Raw genomic sequence first — 17,101 nt, forward strand, 5'->3', positions numbered from 1 at the left:
GTTACACTTTAGACACTCTAGGGTCTAGTGGTCACAGACATGAGGACTCTGCAGAGGCAACTGGGGAGAGGCGGCCAGGGGATTGAACCCAGGGCTTTCACACTGAACTACATATATCGCTAGCCCTTTTCCTTTCCTTTTCTTTTTTTTTTTTTTTTTTTTTTTTTTTTTTTTGGTTTTTCTCTGGTACCGGGAACCAAACTCATGACCTTGCGCTTGCCAGTCAGGCGCTTTTGCCGCTGAGCTAAATCCCCAGTCCCTAGCCCTTTTTCTTATTTATTTTATTTTGAGATAAAGTTTTGCCAAGTTGCCCGGATAGGATTCCAACCTTCGATCTTCTTGCCTCAGCCTCTCAGAGTGCTGGGATTCCAGGCGTGCGCACCACACCTGCTGCGAATGTATATGAAATGCTGAGAGTGATCAACAGTGTTCTAAAATGTTGACGGTCGCGAAAGGTGAGACTGAAATAGGCCGTAGTGTTTGGTGATGCAGGAGATAGAACTAGTCGACCTCCTAATGCTTTTCCTTCGTTCTAAACATTGTCACTAGACGATTTAGTGAGTTCGAAGTGTTTTCACTGTAAGATGGAAATCACTCGGGGTAAGTCCATGAATCAGTCATTTATGACAGTGGCACAGCATTTTTATTATTGGCCACGGTCTTCATCTTGGATTGTGGGCGAGTTTTTGTCAGTGTTTACTTTGTTCTCAAGAGTTCTTTCGTTCCTTCACCCATCTACAAAATATTTAAGCAGCTGCCTTGTGCCAAGCCTAGGTTTTTCTTGTGCTAATATATCTAATTTCACAGGCACAAATCTGCCTTCCCAGTGGCACTTGGCTTCGGCCTCCCCGCGGTGGGGTTTTTCCAGCCTTCCCAGTCCAGCTGCAGTTCTCGGCGTGGGCGGCGGAGATGCCTGGAGGCCTGGAGTCGGTCAGCCGGTGCGAGGCGGCCTCCCCAGGCAGAGAGGGGCCTTGAACTCCCAGGAATGATACGCTGGTCAGGTGGGCGAGTGGTATGCAGATGAGGTGGGCGGGCCTTCTCATGGCCGGGGGTCGCCTCGGTCTGGCCCGGAGCAGATGAGGGGGCTGGCCGCGTCTGGAGGGCAGCGTGGAGCTGAGGAGTGCGCCCTCCGCAGACGAGGCGCGGGCCTCGTGCAGATGAGGGCGGGCCTCATGCAGATGAGGGGCGGGCCTCATGCAGATGAGGGGCGGGCCTCATGCAGATGAGGGGCCGGGCCGCCCGCAGGCGCGAGGAGCGCTCCGCCGGCCACCGCCGGGAACTGGAAGGCGCCCGGCCCTTTCTTTGACTGAGCGGACCCGCGTACGCAGCTGCTTCGCCCGCCGGTGCCTGTGCGGGCTGCGGCACGGTGGACCCCTCGTCCGAGGCCAGCCAGCGGCTGCTGCCCGTGTTGGCGGAGCATGGGCAACCACTCGGGCCGGCCGGAGGAGCCCGAGCCAGGTCTGTGGGCCGGGGCCGCGCCGCGCCCCCTCCCGCGCCCCTCCCCCACCTCCCCCGGCCGGGCGGAGCGGGCCGTGGCGGGGCGGCGTGGGGAGGTGGAGCGCCGAGTTCCCGGCCGGCCGCGGTTCTCGCCTCAGGAATGCGTGCCTGGGGTCGAGAGGGTACCTGCGCGTGTTCCCGACCAGGAAATGCCGCTCGCTCTGAGCGCGTACCTGCGCGCCCCGTCCGCCCTGCCCGTCCGCCCTGCCCGGACGCGGCGGGAAGGCGCTCGCAGGCCCGGCCCGGAGGGGTCGGAGGCTCCGTCCTGGCGTCGCCGCGAGTCCCCGCCGCCCCTCGTCCGCACCCGGGCAGGGTCCGCTGGGCAGTCTGGCAATTCTCGCAGACTTTCGGGCATTTGCGACGGAGTGACTTGGGGGTGGTTTTCCGGCTCGTTGTCCATGTTGCAGCGCATCATTTGCATATCACATTTTCTGGAGTCCTTCGGAAGGTGATGACCCGTCAGCTGATTTGTTACGCTCAGACGAAGGGCTTGATTGTGGCTGTTTCTTACCCAAAATAATCTGTGCCTTTTCTCGGATGCCAAAATTTTTTCTAGTTTATCAAATTTTTATTTCTTTAGAAATGAAGTGAGCTGGGTGGAGAGACAGCTGGGCTCTAGTTTTCATCTTCAGGGCCATCATCCAGGACTCTGACACAGATTTAGATGCAGATAAACCACGGGTTGTGTTTAAAAACAAAAGAGAACATTTCTGTACTGTCACGTGAAGTACATGAGATTTAATGTAGTCTCTAAAGTGGCATGTTGGCTGGTTAGAAAGAGACAGCTGACCTGAGTTGGCGTCCTTTGGTGACAGATGACCCACCAGAACTCTTAAATCTTTTTCAAGGGAGTAAGGAAGTGCAGGACTTAGCAACTGTCTGGATGTCTTATCCCTTGAATTAGGAACAGGGATATAATTAAAATTGTGGTTGCTTTAGTGTCAGTCCATGGCTATTCATATTTCCCAATGTCTGAGCTTCTTGACTTGGCTATATCCTTGGGGTTGGCAGAGATGGGTGCCTCCCAAGTATTGTGGCCCGTTGGACTTGTACAACAGGTGAGATTGAAAACTTTGACAGCTGCTCTTGAGCGCTGTGCAGAAAAATGTTAGGAGTGGGGTTAATGTGTAGATTATGGGATAAATCTTTAATTCAGACTCCTTTTTGCAGAATAAATTAATCTGACTTAGTGCAAGTAAAGATACTTGATTAGGAATCTTGATACACAGTTCCTATACTATCCCAGTTGGTGAGCAGAAGCTCAGAATTAAGATTCCCCGAGGTTTGTTAGGAATTAATACTCAAGAAAGACAAAAGCAGGATGAAGTAGAATTGGTTAGGGAAAGGTTTCAAACTGGTGCAAATCCATCATCTACCAAGGGAAGAGGGAAGCGACAAGTTTAGCAGGGAGAGGTTCAGATAATGATGAGGACCTTTTGAAGTCTTCGCCGGCTGATTGGAGAACGTCAAAGCAAAGGCTGTCCGTTGCAGGAGACCAGGTTGGGCAGAAATACCCCTAGGTAGGTCCCCCTGCTGTGAGCAGTCCGTGGTGATGAGCTCCCTGGGGAAAATTTGCCTTTAAGCTCAAACATTCAGTGGGGTCTTGGCGGTGCTTATGGCCGAGGACTGTCAGCTAACTGCATTCCTTGCCAGCCAATGGCTATATCTCTGGATTAGAGACCTAGTGGCACACTTTCATGACTAGTTGTCATAAGACCTCAGATACTTGGACAAGGAGGGTCTGTTTAAAGGGTAAATGAAGCTAGGGGGGCGGGGTTGGCACAGGCTATAGTCCCAAATTCTTGGAAGGCTATGGCAAGATTTCTTGAGTTGAGTTCAAGACCAGCCTGGGCAACATAGTGAGATTCCATCTGAAAGAGAGATAAGAGAGAGAAAAAAAAAAAACTACCTCTCTTTTGTGCCATCTCTTCTAAAGGGAAGCTCCTCACTGCCAGGCTGGAGGGAGGTTTTTAGCTGCTACTTCTATTCCAGTTCTGGAATTTGCTGTGACGGCAGCGACGTTCCTGTTTGGTGGTGCTCTTGTGATGATTGATCTGGGTTGGGTCATTGTTGGGCCATTGTGAATTACAGTGGTATTGAAAGATGGTAAGAGAAATGAAGCTAGCAAAAGACATGAAAAAGCACACATATAAGGGAAGCTAGAATCAGAAGAGCATATTAATGTTCTTATTGTTTCCTGGAAGGTCTAGGTTAACAGTCTCTCAGTTTCCAGCAGGTTGTCAGTGCTTGCATCGTCCAGGAAGGCTGCTGGGCATGATTGCGCAGTCATGTATTATTCAAGGGCATTTGGGTAAAGGGTTGAGTGGGACCCACTGGGCTGTATCGCCCTGGTGGAGGAAGGGGTACCATTTTGCAGTTTTGCCTTTTTATAGTCATGTAAGTGTACCCAGTGTGCTAAAGGAGGCCTTAGAAAGTGAGCTTAGAAAACTTTCCCAAGTTAGTCTACTAGCTAATGTCTGCTTAATGTCTGGTCTTAACTTTGCATGTATGTATTTAAAAAATGAATACAGCAGGGCCGGGGATATAACTCAGTGGCATAAGCGCTTGCCTGGCAAGCCTGAGGTCATGAATTCGATTCCCAGGACCAAAAAAAAAAAAAAAAAGAATACAAGTGAAAACCAGTAGTCCTTGGGTTCCACCCTTGTGTTAATTGCAGTTAATGCTGTGGGTTCAGATGAATCTACACAATAGCCATTTAAGATTGTAAAAGTTCATTTCTCCCCCACGTCACAATCTCCTGTGAGTTGGGGGGCATCGGGATTATGATGGTTGTAAAGACTCAGGCTTACCTTCAGCATATGGCTCATCGGTTGCTGTGACCCTGCCTGCAGTCAGGAGAGGAGAGTGTGCGGAGGCTTTAGGGGTTGGATCTGGAAGAGGTGCATGCCATTTGTACTCTATAGGCCAGACCTATCTGTGCAGGGCACCCAAGGACTGGGAAGTGTCTCTGTGTTGTGTCAAGCAGAGGACAGTATGGATGGTGGCAAACACTAGCAATCTCTTTCTAAATGTGATGACCGTTCTCACCCATATTTCTGATATTTTGTCACAAAAATTTTAACTTGGGCCTGGCATGGTGGTACACAGCTGTAATCTCAGCACTTGGGAGGCTGAGGCAGGAGGATTGCCGTGAGTTTGAGGCCAGCCTGGGCTACAAAGTGAGTTCAAGGCCAGCCTCAACTGCACAGTGAGACCTTGTCTCGATAAAGACAAAAATGGGCCCACAGTATAGCTCAGCGGCACAGTGCCTGCCTGGCAAGTGCAAGGTTGTGAATTCGATTCCCAGCACCAAAAAAAAAAAAAAAAAGCTATCAGTCTCTCCAAAAGTTCACTTTGATCCCTCTCAGTCAAATCTTTACACACTTTGGGTTGGGGATATAGCTCAGCAGCATGGTGCCTGCCTAGCAAGTGTGAGGTCCTGAGTTCGATTTCCAGTTCCCAAAAGAAAAGAAAAAATTTTAATTTGAAAAGTCAAAAGACTTATGTAAATAAGTACACATATCCCACCATCTGGATTCTACAAATAACATTTTTCTATAATTTACATTAGTCCATTTTTTTGATGCATTTCAAAGTCATGGTGGTTCTCTATAATTTTCCATATGCTTTATTGTTTCTTGACTTCCTAGTTTTCAGGGCTCTTTGCTAACTGTGAAAGTCAAGGAATTAATGCCTTTCCATACTATGTATTCATTCCATGCCCTATTTCTGTTAAGTCATATATAAATTTTCTAAATCCATTGTTAATATAACAGTGCTGATGGTATAATACAGATAGTAGGTATGCATAGTGTATATAGTAAAATTCTTTCAACTTTGCGATATGAAATTTTCAGTAGCTTAGTGATAGAACATGGGCTTTGTGCATGTTAATTTCAATCCTCAGCATCCCTCCACCAAATATTAAAATTCTTAAGAAAATCATCTATTGTTTATCATCTATATTTCTTAACTAACTTTAGACAATTCCTAGGCTTTGTACTAAGTGTGTGAGGATATAATATTCCTAAATTTCTAATGCATTTTGCTCTGCACATTCCCCTCCCTATTCTTAGTCTACTTCTCAGTCTTATATATGGCCAGAACACTTATATTCCATTTCATAATGAGCACTTTTTTTTTTTTTTTTTGGTACCAGAAATTGAACTCAGGACCTTATGCTTGCCAGGCAGGTGCTTATGCCACTGAGCTATATCCCCAGTTCATAATAAGCATTATTAAACCTGTGCATTGTTTATGGGCTGATTCTAAATATATTGAAGAACAATATTATTTAAAATATTAGGGCCCTGATGTGCTATTTACTGGAGAATTGAGTAGTATGTTCAGGTTTATAGAGAAGGTAGTATGTGCGGTCTTAACATGCTTAACTTGGATGATCTGTCAGTTTTACTTAAAAAAATTGAAGAAGGAGTAAACACTGCGGAAAGGAGTTGGTGCAAATATTTGGATTGTTTACTTTTAAAATGAATTTGAGCCAGGTATGGTGGTGCATGCCTGTAATCCCCCGCACTTTGGGAGGCTGGGGCAAGAGGATTGAGTCAAATTCAGGGCCAACATGGGCTATTACATAGTGAATTCAAGACCAGCCTAAATAAGATAGGGAGACCTTGTCTCAAAAAAACAAAAACAAAAGCTTGTCATGGTGGCCCATTCCTGTAATTGCAGCACTTGGGAGGCTGAGGCAGGAAGATTGTGTGTTTGAAACCAGCCTGGGCTAGGTAGGGAATTTAAGGCCAACTTGGATTACATAGTGAGACTCTGTCTCATGAAACAAAGCAAAAATGACTTTTAATATATTTACATGTTTTTATTCTGTTATCCATCTTCTTTATTTTACAGATTGTTACAGAGAATTTCTTTTTCTTGAGTTGGGCAGTGGGGCATGCTGGGACTTGAACCCAGGGCCTTTTGCATGCTCACATGCTAAGCACACATATTACCACTGGCCTATATTGTCAGCCCTGGAATTTATTACAAAATAAATGTCTCAAAGACAGAAGCTGGGGGCTGGGGATTTAGCTCAGCGGCAAAGCGCCTGCCTGGCAAGCGCAAGGTCTTGAGTTTGATTCCTAGTAAAAAAAGAAAAAAAAAAAAAAAAAAAAAAAACAAAAAAAAACCTCCAAACAACAACAACAACAAAACCCCCAAAACCAAAACTGTATTCTCTAACTTAAAAATATTTTTGGTTCTGCAGTCTTATTTTATTCATAGCAGTTGTAGTTTGGGATTAAGTTGGGGAAAGGGGAAGGGAATGGATTTCCCTTCAGAAGAGTTTAATGGCTTCTTTTTTCGTTAGTTTCTTATTTCAAGGACTCATCAGAGTTTTTATAATATTCACTAAGAGGAGAATATGGTATGCAGTTTTCTCAAATATACTGTATTTTGTTCCACAGAAGAATTTCAGAGTGTTATGAGAGACATACTTTGGAAAATGTATACTTTTTATTAAAAATGGAAATGTTTATAGAAACGATAATACGGTAGATAGATTTAAAAAGATCAATAATACCGAATGTAATAAATATGCTGTAATAAATATGACTGGGTTAAGCTGTCCATTAAAAAAACAGCCTTTTTTCTGCAGGTTAAGACAGAGAATCAAATGCTTGGGTTACAAAAGGTGTATTCAGCTGTTACTTGATTTTAAAAATTAAGTCAAAGTGAATAATACAGTACTAGTTCTTTAAGCTTTCAAGCCCAATATCATCTTAGGTATTGTATTTATAAATCCAGTAAAATTTAAATAATCACTTTCTAAGGAGATATTTGATTAATATTCAGATTCAGTTTATAAACCACTAAAATTTTAAACATTTAAATTGTGTTTATTAACTTTATATCTGAAAGTTTTTATTAAAGGCTAAATCCAGTTTTGTTTTGTTTTCTCCCAGTGCAGTTCAGGTTGACCTTGAGTTCATTATGTAGCCCAGGCTGGCTTGGAACTCACAGTAATCCTCCTGCCTCAGCCTCCCAAGTGTTGTGATTACAGGTATATGCCACCACACCAAGTTAAATCCAGTTTTTTAAGTCTTGCAAATTTAATAGTTATTCTAGTAAACATAGTGATTCTTTAATCCTTTTATGTAGTCCAAAATATATATTTTCTTTTTACGTGTGTATCTATAGATGCCTACTTTCAAATTAAAATAACAAATTGACACTACACATTTTGTGTTAGTCACAGTATTGACCTGTAACTGTTTAATAGGTCCAGTTCACTTAAGCATTAAAAATAAAATTCTAAAGTACAAGTATTTCTTAAGAAGACAGGCTACTACTATTTGCTTAAATTCTTTAAATTTTCTCACCTGTTCTAATCTTTGTATGATTAAAAGATGTTTACATGAATATTTTATTCCAAATAATACTGGAATTACTTCCCATATAATTTTTGGGTTCCTCAATCTCTTGAACAAAGTCGAGTTCAGAATTCAGAGTGCAGCATCAGCCCCTTTTACTGTGGTTGAATATGCTCTTGAACTGTGTTCAAGAGCATATTCAGAGGTAATCTGTGCATGATAACTTTCCTCAACGTTCATCTGAAAGATATCTTTATTTGACCTTGCCCTTTAGTGATATTTTGCCTTAGTATAGATTTCTGAGTTCAGATTCCTTGTGACCTCTCTTTTCAGCATGGACTTCAAAACTTGAACAAGGAGAGGGTTGTGATACCATATACCTGAGATTCAGGTTATATTTTACTTAATTTTTGGGTCTAACAGGAGCCTGAGATACCTGCCTGCAAATGCTGATACCACTGAATTAGGCTTTGCACTTTTTTTGCACTTGAAATACGTGAATATTTTCCCACCTAACTCCAGAGACTTTTGGCTTGATAGATAACTGCCTGTTTTCTTGTATTTCCTGTGTCTTAAGGCAGTGCCTTTATAGTAACAAATATGATTTAACTGTAAATATCTCTCCTAGCTTTGTCTAACTTACAAGGTTACTCCACTGAAACAATAGGAACAGTCAGTTAAAGACACAGACTCAGACCACAGAGTACCTCAAAGGATGGTGGACTTTTTATCTTAGTATAATACTTTTTATCTTGGTACAAGTATGATCCAGGAGGAAAAAGTAGAAGTCATGTATCCAGTACAACAAATAGCAAAATCCTGAAAGTAACAAAAGTACAATGTACTAGAAGTACATGAGAAAACTCACAAATAAAGTGGGAGAATTTAACTTGTGTCTTAACTGAAGTGTATTTGTGGACTGGTTACAGTACTGACCTATTCAATAGTCAAAAAGAAAACCTCATGCCAGTCTTTCAAGGGAAATTTTAACTGATCACTCTATGATCATGATGCTATAAAACTACAAATAATAAAGACTGAATATTTTAAAACTTCCATTTAACTTTAAAATTTCCATTTGGGGGTTTTGATTGAATAGGAACTGAAAGCTATAATTATAGATCATGTAGAAAAATAATTATGAGATAGTAGAACTATTACAAATAATAAATTTGTTCTTCTGAAAACTTTTATTATCAAGAAAGTAAGAATGAAAATGAATGAAGTAAGTACTAACAGAACATTAGAAAATAGCAAAAGAGGCCAGGCGTGGTGGCATACACCTGTAATCCCAGCACTCAGGAGGCTGAGGCAGGAGGATTGCTGTGAGTTTAAGGCCAGCCTGGGCTATATAAGTGAGTTCAAGGCCCACCTGAACTGCATAGTGAAACATTATCTCAAAAAAACAAGCAAAACAAATCTGGGACAACAGTTTTTAAGAAGGACAGAAATTAGTGTGATAAATTATTACTTTGTCTATATTCTTCTTTTTTCTCAGCATCTGACCCATGGATGGCACTTAGCTAATATTTATCAAATAAATATGAAAGAACAACAACAAATCCCACTAGAATTGAAAAATGTACACATAGGTTCTTTGTTGAAATTATGAAACAGATAAAGGCACAGTTTTTTTTAAAAAACTCAATGTAAAAATAAATGGAGATTTTCTTAAAAGTAGAATAAAAAAGGAGATTCTGATAAAATTGAAATTTTCTAGGAAAACAATTACCAAAATTAGTTAATCAGGAATTGAAACAATTGAACAGAAAAATAATCTTGGAAGACATTGCAAAGTGACTTAAGAAAATAGCCCTAAAATAATGTAGAATCTAGATGGTTTAATAGGTAATTTTTCAAATATAAGGAAAATACAATTTTTGTGCTATTTAAAGTGGTATGATCGCTGGGCGTGGTGGCGTATGCCTGTAATCCTAGCACTTGGGAAGCTGAGGCAGGAGGATTGTTGCGAGTTTGAGACCAGCCTTGGTTACAAAGTGAGCTCAAGGCCAACCTAAACTGCATAGCGAGACCCTGTCTCAAAAAGACCAAAAAAAAAGTGGTATACTTTGCTAAAGGTGGTTTTATTTCAGAAAATACAGGTAATGATTTAAGGTATATACAGATGGTCATTTGTTGTTTCAATAATTAAAATGTATTGGAAAAATTATAACTAGCACATCACGTCTATGTCTGCTTAGGACCAGATTAAAGAAAAAACAAGTGATATTAAGATTATACAGGAAGTTATTAAATACGTAATAGGATAGATGAGTCATATATAGCCAAAATGGTAAGAGTGATAAATAAAAGAAGCTTGAAAAATATTTCAAAGAACAGAAAAGAAGGAAAGTATTCCAATTGTTTTGACAAAAGTAGAAGTAATACTGTTAGTGCTACTCATAACCAAGCTGTTCAGAAATAGCTAAAGTTTTTACAAAGCACTGAGAAAGCAGTAGCACATTATACTGTTGGTTTAAAAACTACTAGCTCATTGTCAGCTTGCAGATCTTTTGAAAATAATATTTATTTATTTATTTTTGGTATCAGGAATCGAACTCAGGACCTTGCACTTGCCAGACAGATGCTTACGCCGCTGAACTGTATCCCTGACCCGAAAATAATATTTAAAATGAGACAGTATTAGCATTATTTGTAGGTGTTACTGAAAATCTTTGAGAACTAATGAAACTCCATTTAGGCAACCAACTTGAAATGAAAAAAATATATACCCATAAATTATGAATATGCATATATGCATGTATGTATATATGTATGTATATGCATATAATAGCTTTTTTAGTTTGTGTTTTTGCTAGGTGTGGTGGCAGATGCCTGTAATCCCAGCACTCTGGAAGGCTGAGACAGGAGACTCACAAGTTCAAGCCCAGCCTGGGTAACTTAGTGAGTTAGTGAGACCCTGTCTTAAAACTGAAAAGGACTAAGGGTTTGGCTTAGTGCAAAGCCCTGGGTTCAGTGCCCAGTACTGGAAAAAAAAAATTGTTTGTAATAACCAGAAATAAAATGGTAGCATAAAGTTCATATTCACAGTATAAGTCAAATGTATAAAACCCTGGGGAAGAAATAAGAAATGTATGAGGCCTCTGTGGTAAACTATAAATTTTCTACTCAGAAGGCATAAACATTAGAGATGAAATAGATCTCTTCTGTTATATGAATTATCTTTCATATGTTACAGTTTTCAAAATCAGAAATAGGGGCTGATGATGGAGTTCAGTGGTGTGTTAAACATTCCTGTTTGAGTCTGAGTTGCATCCCCAGCCCCCCTCACACACACATTCTCTCTCACAGAGACACACACACACATACACACACACACACACACACACAATGGCTTGATGGACTTGAAAATATTTACTGCAGAATGAATTTTAAATGAGTTTATTTTATTTATTTTTTTTGAGAAAGGGTCTTGCTCTGTAATTCAGGCTGGCCTTGAACCCACTATGTAGTCCAGACCAGCCTGAACTATTGAACTGTCCTCCTGCCTCAGCCTCAAGTACTGGGATTACAGGCTTGCGCCACCACACCCAGCTGGAAAATTTTTAAATTAACTTACTTAACATGTAAATCTTTTAAAAATTTATTTATTTATTTATAATTTTATTTTAATGAGAAAAGAAAGTAAAGATTTCAAAACAAGATAATAGGAGAGTAACAATGGTTGGTACTTTTTTTTGTCTTTTTGAGACAGAGTCTCACTATGCAGTTTTGGCTCGCCTTAAACTCACTTATGTAGGCTAGGCTGGCCTCAAGCTCTTCAAGATCCTCTTGCCTCAGCCTCCCAAGTACTGGGATTACAGGCATCTGCCACCAAGCCCAGCAATACATTGTTAACATGTTAATTTTTAACATGAAAGGGGAATTAACATGTTTTTATTAGTACTTTGTTGCTTTATATTGAAAACAGTGTGGGCAAGGTTAGTTCTCCATTTCTTGTTTAATATTCTGTGATTTTATGGTTTTAGATGTTTAGATATACTAATGTAGAGAAGTGTTTGGATTTCACCTCTTGACTACGTTGCCTGGATATTTTTAGTCTGTTGAATTGTTTTACCTTTCAAAAAGTTTTATATGGTTTCAGTCAAATCAGAAGGGCCCATGTAATCCCTGCCATAGATGTAGCGTGAAAACATCGAGAAGTTTGCAGGGCTCAGTGTATCCTTCTGAAGACTTTGCTAGGACTAAACCTTTTTATCCATCAACTTTCCATTCAGCCAGCCATCCAGGGTCTTTCGGGATCGACTCCAGCATCCACCTTCACATGGGCATTGCATACTCGTCTTTGTTATCCTATACTCACTAACCTGCAGGGCCTTTCGCATCATACTGTAGAGTGTCCTAATGAACTGATGATAGCTGTCCCTTTTTTTGATTCTAAGGAGTAAGTAGGTTTGATTATTCAAAATTAGTGTAGTTGGCCAGATATTTAAAGTTGGGTTTAAAAAGTCTTTTGATGTTATAAACTTCAGAAAAACTTTTGCACAAAAGAACTTTTTCTCATTCCATACCAGTGCAAAGATAAACCAGCGATCTTGAACCAAGGGGGACTCCCTGGGGGTCAGCACAGCAACAGGCCTGCTTGCATTTCCCTTTCTCCCTGTCCTCGGATCCCTATTTCCCTGGTCTTTCATAATTTGTATCTCTTCATAGATACTCTTTTATCAGTATCCTTTTTTCTGCTCATTTTCTTTTTTAAGAAAATGTCCTGCTATGTTACTGTAGAAAAATTTAATTTTTTTTACTTGAACCATCCCTCATTTCCAACTATTTGTCCCAAATAAAACCTTATTGTGGGGGCTGGGGATTTAGCTCAGCGACAAAGTGCCTGCCTGGCAAGTGCAAGGTCGTGAGTTCGGTTCCCGGTACCGGAGAAAAACCAAAAAAATAAATAAATAAATAAAAATAAACCTTATTGTATATAGGTGTTAAGATTAGGGCTTAGGATAAACCTGGAAAAGTACAGTCATAAATTTTGACCTGAAACTACCCAGGTGCTTACTACCTGGTAAGCACAAGGTCCTGAGTTCAATTTCTGGTTCAAAAAAAAAAAGAATTGATACCAACAACCTTCAAGCCCTTGAAAATCCCCTTTGTTTTATCTGCCAAAGAATTCATCTCCTTTCTCTAATGGGTCCTGCTTTTGTCTCTTGTATCTGCAGCCAAATTAAAAAAAAGAAAGGAAAGAAATTTTGGAAGGTCACGTTATCAGCACTCCAGCCAGTGGTACACAAATCAGTAATCTCAGAACTCAAATTTTGGAGGCTGAGGCAGGAGGATCACTGGAGTTTGAGGCCACCATAGGCTACATAGTGGGTTCAGTGCCACCCTACATTACAAAGTGATGCCCTGTCGCAAAACCAAAAAAAAAGAAAAAGCTTCACTCCACCTTTCTTATCTATAGACAGATAAACAAAGATCCTGTTCATAGTGTATAAAACTATTACGATGGCTGGATGTGGTGGTGCATGCCTGTAATCCCAGCACTCGGAAGGCTGAGGCAGGAGGATTGCTTTGAGTTCAAGGCCAGCCTGGGCTACCAAGTGAGACCCTGTCTCAAAAAGACAAAAAAACAAAAACCAATTATGAAAATTATCTCTTTATAGTTACATTCTGATCTCTTCTGTCTGTTCAATGTGAGAACATTATAGTGTACCAAAATTACATGGAATTATATGCTTAAAAAACAGACTGTAAGTGTAGTAAAACAGTCTCTCTTGCAGGTAAACAAGGTATTTATGGAAGAGCCATGTTTCTGTGTGTTTGTATGTATTTTGTTTGCTTTTGTGTTTATTTCCATATGTGTATCCTTCACAGCTTCCTTGACATCCTGTGGCATTCTGTGGCATTCTGCTCTTGTGCTATATACTTTGGTAGGGATTATGAATTAGTAATTGTAAGAGAATAAGAAAGAATTAAAATTAATTTCAACATGAATTGTACATTAAAATGACCACTTGTGAGCCATTCCTGGTGACGCACACACCTGCAATCCCAGCTACTCAAGAAGCTGAAGCAGTACGATCAGAAGTTCAAGCCCATCCTGGGAAACATAGTGAGATCCTTTCTCAAAATAGCAAGATCTTGTCTCAAAAAAATACATAAAACGATGACGTAGCTCAGTGGTACAGTGCTTGCTTAGTATGCACATCCACCGTGGGTTCAATCCTCAGTACAAAAACCGAAACTGAACAAATCAAAAAACAAAATGACCTCTTCTATCCAGTAAACTTTGATAGCCAGAACTGTGTGCTAACTTTTTCTGGATACAAAATGGTCCTTAGAGTGTTGCAAGCATCCCTTTCCCATCACAGGACAGACATTTTTTATCTTTCCTGGGGATCTCTGCCTGTTCTTGGCTTGGCATTATCTTAGGTAGCTGAATGGGCATTCCCTTACTCACAGATGCTCAGGCCTCTGGTGCTCAGTACCTGGAATCACACCAGGCTCCTGTTTGTCTCAGGGACCCTGCACTTTTCTCATGATGTTTTAATGCTGACCTCTCCATAGGCTGACCTTAGTCCTAGTTTCCCCAGGAGAATCCTATTAAAAACCTCTTGCAGGTCAGTTACTCATTAGTTTTACTCTCAGATGTGTCACAGTTTGGAAGATAAATTATGATCCTATTTCTCAGCCTTTCAACCCTCAACCCTGATGTCACCTCCTGGATAGACCTTCCCCTGTCTCCCTTGTCCCTCAGGAGCTAGTTTCCTTCTTTGCAGTAGCTGTTGAATACCCCCAGGGCAGGATTGGACCCATAAGAGATAGTGAGAAATACCTAGGGAAGTTCCTCTTTCCGAGAGGACTGGTACCAATTGAGAGGGTAGAGGTGGCCAGGTGTTGAGAGATTGGGACGGAATGTGAGGAAGGCAAGGGTAGGGAGTCAATTTAAGTGGGGAGGAGCGGAGGGAGAGTGCTGAAGGCTAATCAGTGCGAGTGTACACATCATACCTGTGGTGTGCTTATCCTTCAAGGCCGAGAATTAGAGTTGAGTGTTTAAGAAAGAGTTGGAGTGTGGCTTATATTATAAATAGATTACATGAATAAACAAACCCAGTTTTTTCTAGGCAGTAGGTGGGACTATTAACAAAGCCCTGGATTCAAAGACACTCTGGCTCATTTCTCCTCCTTTCTTGACCTTGATGGGTTTTCATGTTCGTAAGATGAGGGTGTGAGTTACATTTACATCCACAGAGACCCTCTTTTAGAAGTATATGATTCTGTCATATGACTTGGACAGTCAAGAGGATAAAGCATTTTCAATTGCTACAGAATACTTTTTTTTTTTTCCAGTTGCAAGCCAGAAGGGGAAACTTCCAAATAAGGTTGCCTGAGTCTGGGAAACAAAGGGAAACAACTCAAATACAAGTGTAGCCTTTGCCCTGGCATGAGAAGAATGCAGCCTGTTAGCCGACCTAAAAGCTTCTGTTTTATTTCACGGTTAGGTGAAGTGGTCAGCTTTCATTATTATTCCCAAAGAAGTTCCCTTCTAGATTTCAAAATATTTGCATAATATGAAGTTAATCTAGGCTCATAAATGACTATGGGAAACAGTCAGTAAACACCTTTATCTGATACTATCGTATATATTGCTAGGTCACCTTCCAGGATTTTAGCCTTCGAAACATAAGGGAATGGTTTAGTTATGGCAGTTTGATTCACTGGTTAATATGCACATTTAAAATGTGGTTGTCAGAGGTGCTGGGGATTTAGCTCAGCAGCAAAGTGACTGTCTGGCAAGTGCAAGGTCATGAGTTCGATTCCTAGTACCGGAAGAAAAACAAAAAACAAAAACAAACAAATAAAATGTGGTTGTCAGAATTATATCCAAGTGTTGCTTATAAAGATAAATGAACAAAACGGAGTGTAAGATTTTATGTATGCTGCTGATATCCTTTACAAGGGTGCACTAGAGGACACGAATTGGCAAAGCTCATTTGTCTCTTAGAGGGTTTTAAAGTATTTTGAGTGGGAATATTTTATTGGGCCTAAGATTTCCAGGTGTCTCAGTTCCTACCCCTCTCTTAGTTCTTTACTTTGCCCTTCATCGATGTTTATTTACCTGTCTGGCTCTGTAAGCAACTGAATTTTTGACCCCTGAATTAAAAAATAAGACCTGGGGGCATGTGCAAGGTCTTGGATTCAATCCCTAGTACTGCAAAAAATAAAATAAAAGAACAAAAAAAGGATGATACAGAAATTTAATTTTCATTAAAATAAAGATTTTTAAAATAAATAAATGTAAATACAGTATATATGATGAGGTGATAATTGATGTCTTCACTGCTTTCTGGAGAAGTAGGCAGTGAGACTTAGTTTTCCGTTTAATGGTGATGACTTTGGAGACAAGGGCCTATGAAGGATGAAGGACGCCTGTGGGGCTGAAATGGAATACAAATGCCACAGTGGCCTCTATCAGTCCTGAGGGGAATTCAGACTAGGGTGGTTCTTTACAGTGTCCTAAATTGACACCAGGTGGTCAGAACCTCTCCCCTTCCCTCCTTGACCACGGGCAGGGATTGAGAGTGCTAGAGGGAGATTATACCTTTTCTAGGAGTCTTTCCCATCCATTCTGATATCCTGAAAACAAACAGGAGCTAGTATTTTCTTCCTTAAAACATTCACTCTTAGGGAGTTGGCTCTGTGACTGACCACAGATCCCGCCCGCACTCAGCCCGCTGACTCATTCTTTACCACTCCTTGCTGTGGACCTCCCTGGGGCCTGTTTCCCTGGATTGCATCTGGGTCAGGTTCTCCTCCCACCTTCTTTGTGCCTGTGGCAGGGCAAGGAGGCCAGGTTGTGACCTGCCCTGCAGAGTGCCAAGTAGGGGTCAGAGGCCTCTCAGCGGCCTTGCACCACTCCTATGTTCTTCAGCTCAACTCTTGCAGGGAGCCCTGGCCAGTTGACTTGAAAGTGCTCCTCTGTCTCCAGTGTGCCCTGTTCACTACTCATCTCACTTTGGGCTTAGTACCTGCAGTCTGCAGTCCCAGGAGTGGTGGACAGGCCCTCTGGTAGGATCTAGTCATTGCTAGGCTCCGGGTTCAGGTACCATCAAAACTCACCTCCCTTCAGAGAACATTGACTCTAAGCCAGCACAGTACTTAGAATTCAGACATTGAGAATCATCTTGATATGATTCCCTTTTAATTACCTTTTGTCTGGTATTGGTTACCTCTTTTAGCACTTTCTTTAATCTTCTCCCATTGTTTTTTTCTTCTCTGTGCTTTCTGGTTGTTTTTTTTTTTTTTTTTTTTTTTTT

The 17,101-nt window shown here is 41.1% G+C and overlaps 1 protein-coding gene across 12 annotated transcripts in view; it reads left to right on the forward strand.

Annotated features, from left to right (window-relative positions):
- Positions 1 to 17,101, forward strand: part of LOC102008930 (cytospin-B) — a 278,140-nt gene that overhangs the window by 139,204 nt on the left and 121,835 nt on the right. The window contains exon 1 of one of the 12 annotated variants that reach the window (XM_013522205.1): positions 829 to 1,001. The exons of 10 other annotated variants lie outside the window; for them this stretch is intronic. In XM_013522205.1, the coding sequence (XP_013377659.1) occupies positions 986 to 1,001 (16 nt within the window). In that variant the 5' untranslated portion in view covers positions 829 to 985. Of the gene's footprint in view, positions 1 to 828; positions 1,002 to 1,333; positions 1,459 to 17,101 lie in introns of those variants that run through there. One more of the 12 variants, XM_005399304.2, reaches the window with a different exon arrangement.

This window comes from Chinchilla lanigera, unplaced genomic scaffold, assembly GCF_000276665.1.
Source record: "Chinchilla lanigera isolate Chin_1 unplaced genomic scaffold, ChiLan1.0 scaffold00066, whole genome shotgun sequence".
Lineage (NCBI taxonomy): Eukaryota > Metazoa > Chordata > Mammalia > Rodentia > Chinchillidae > Chinchilla > Chinchilla lanigera.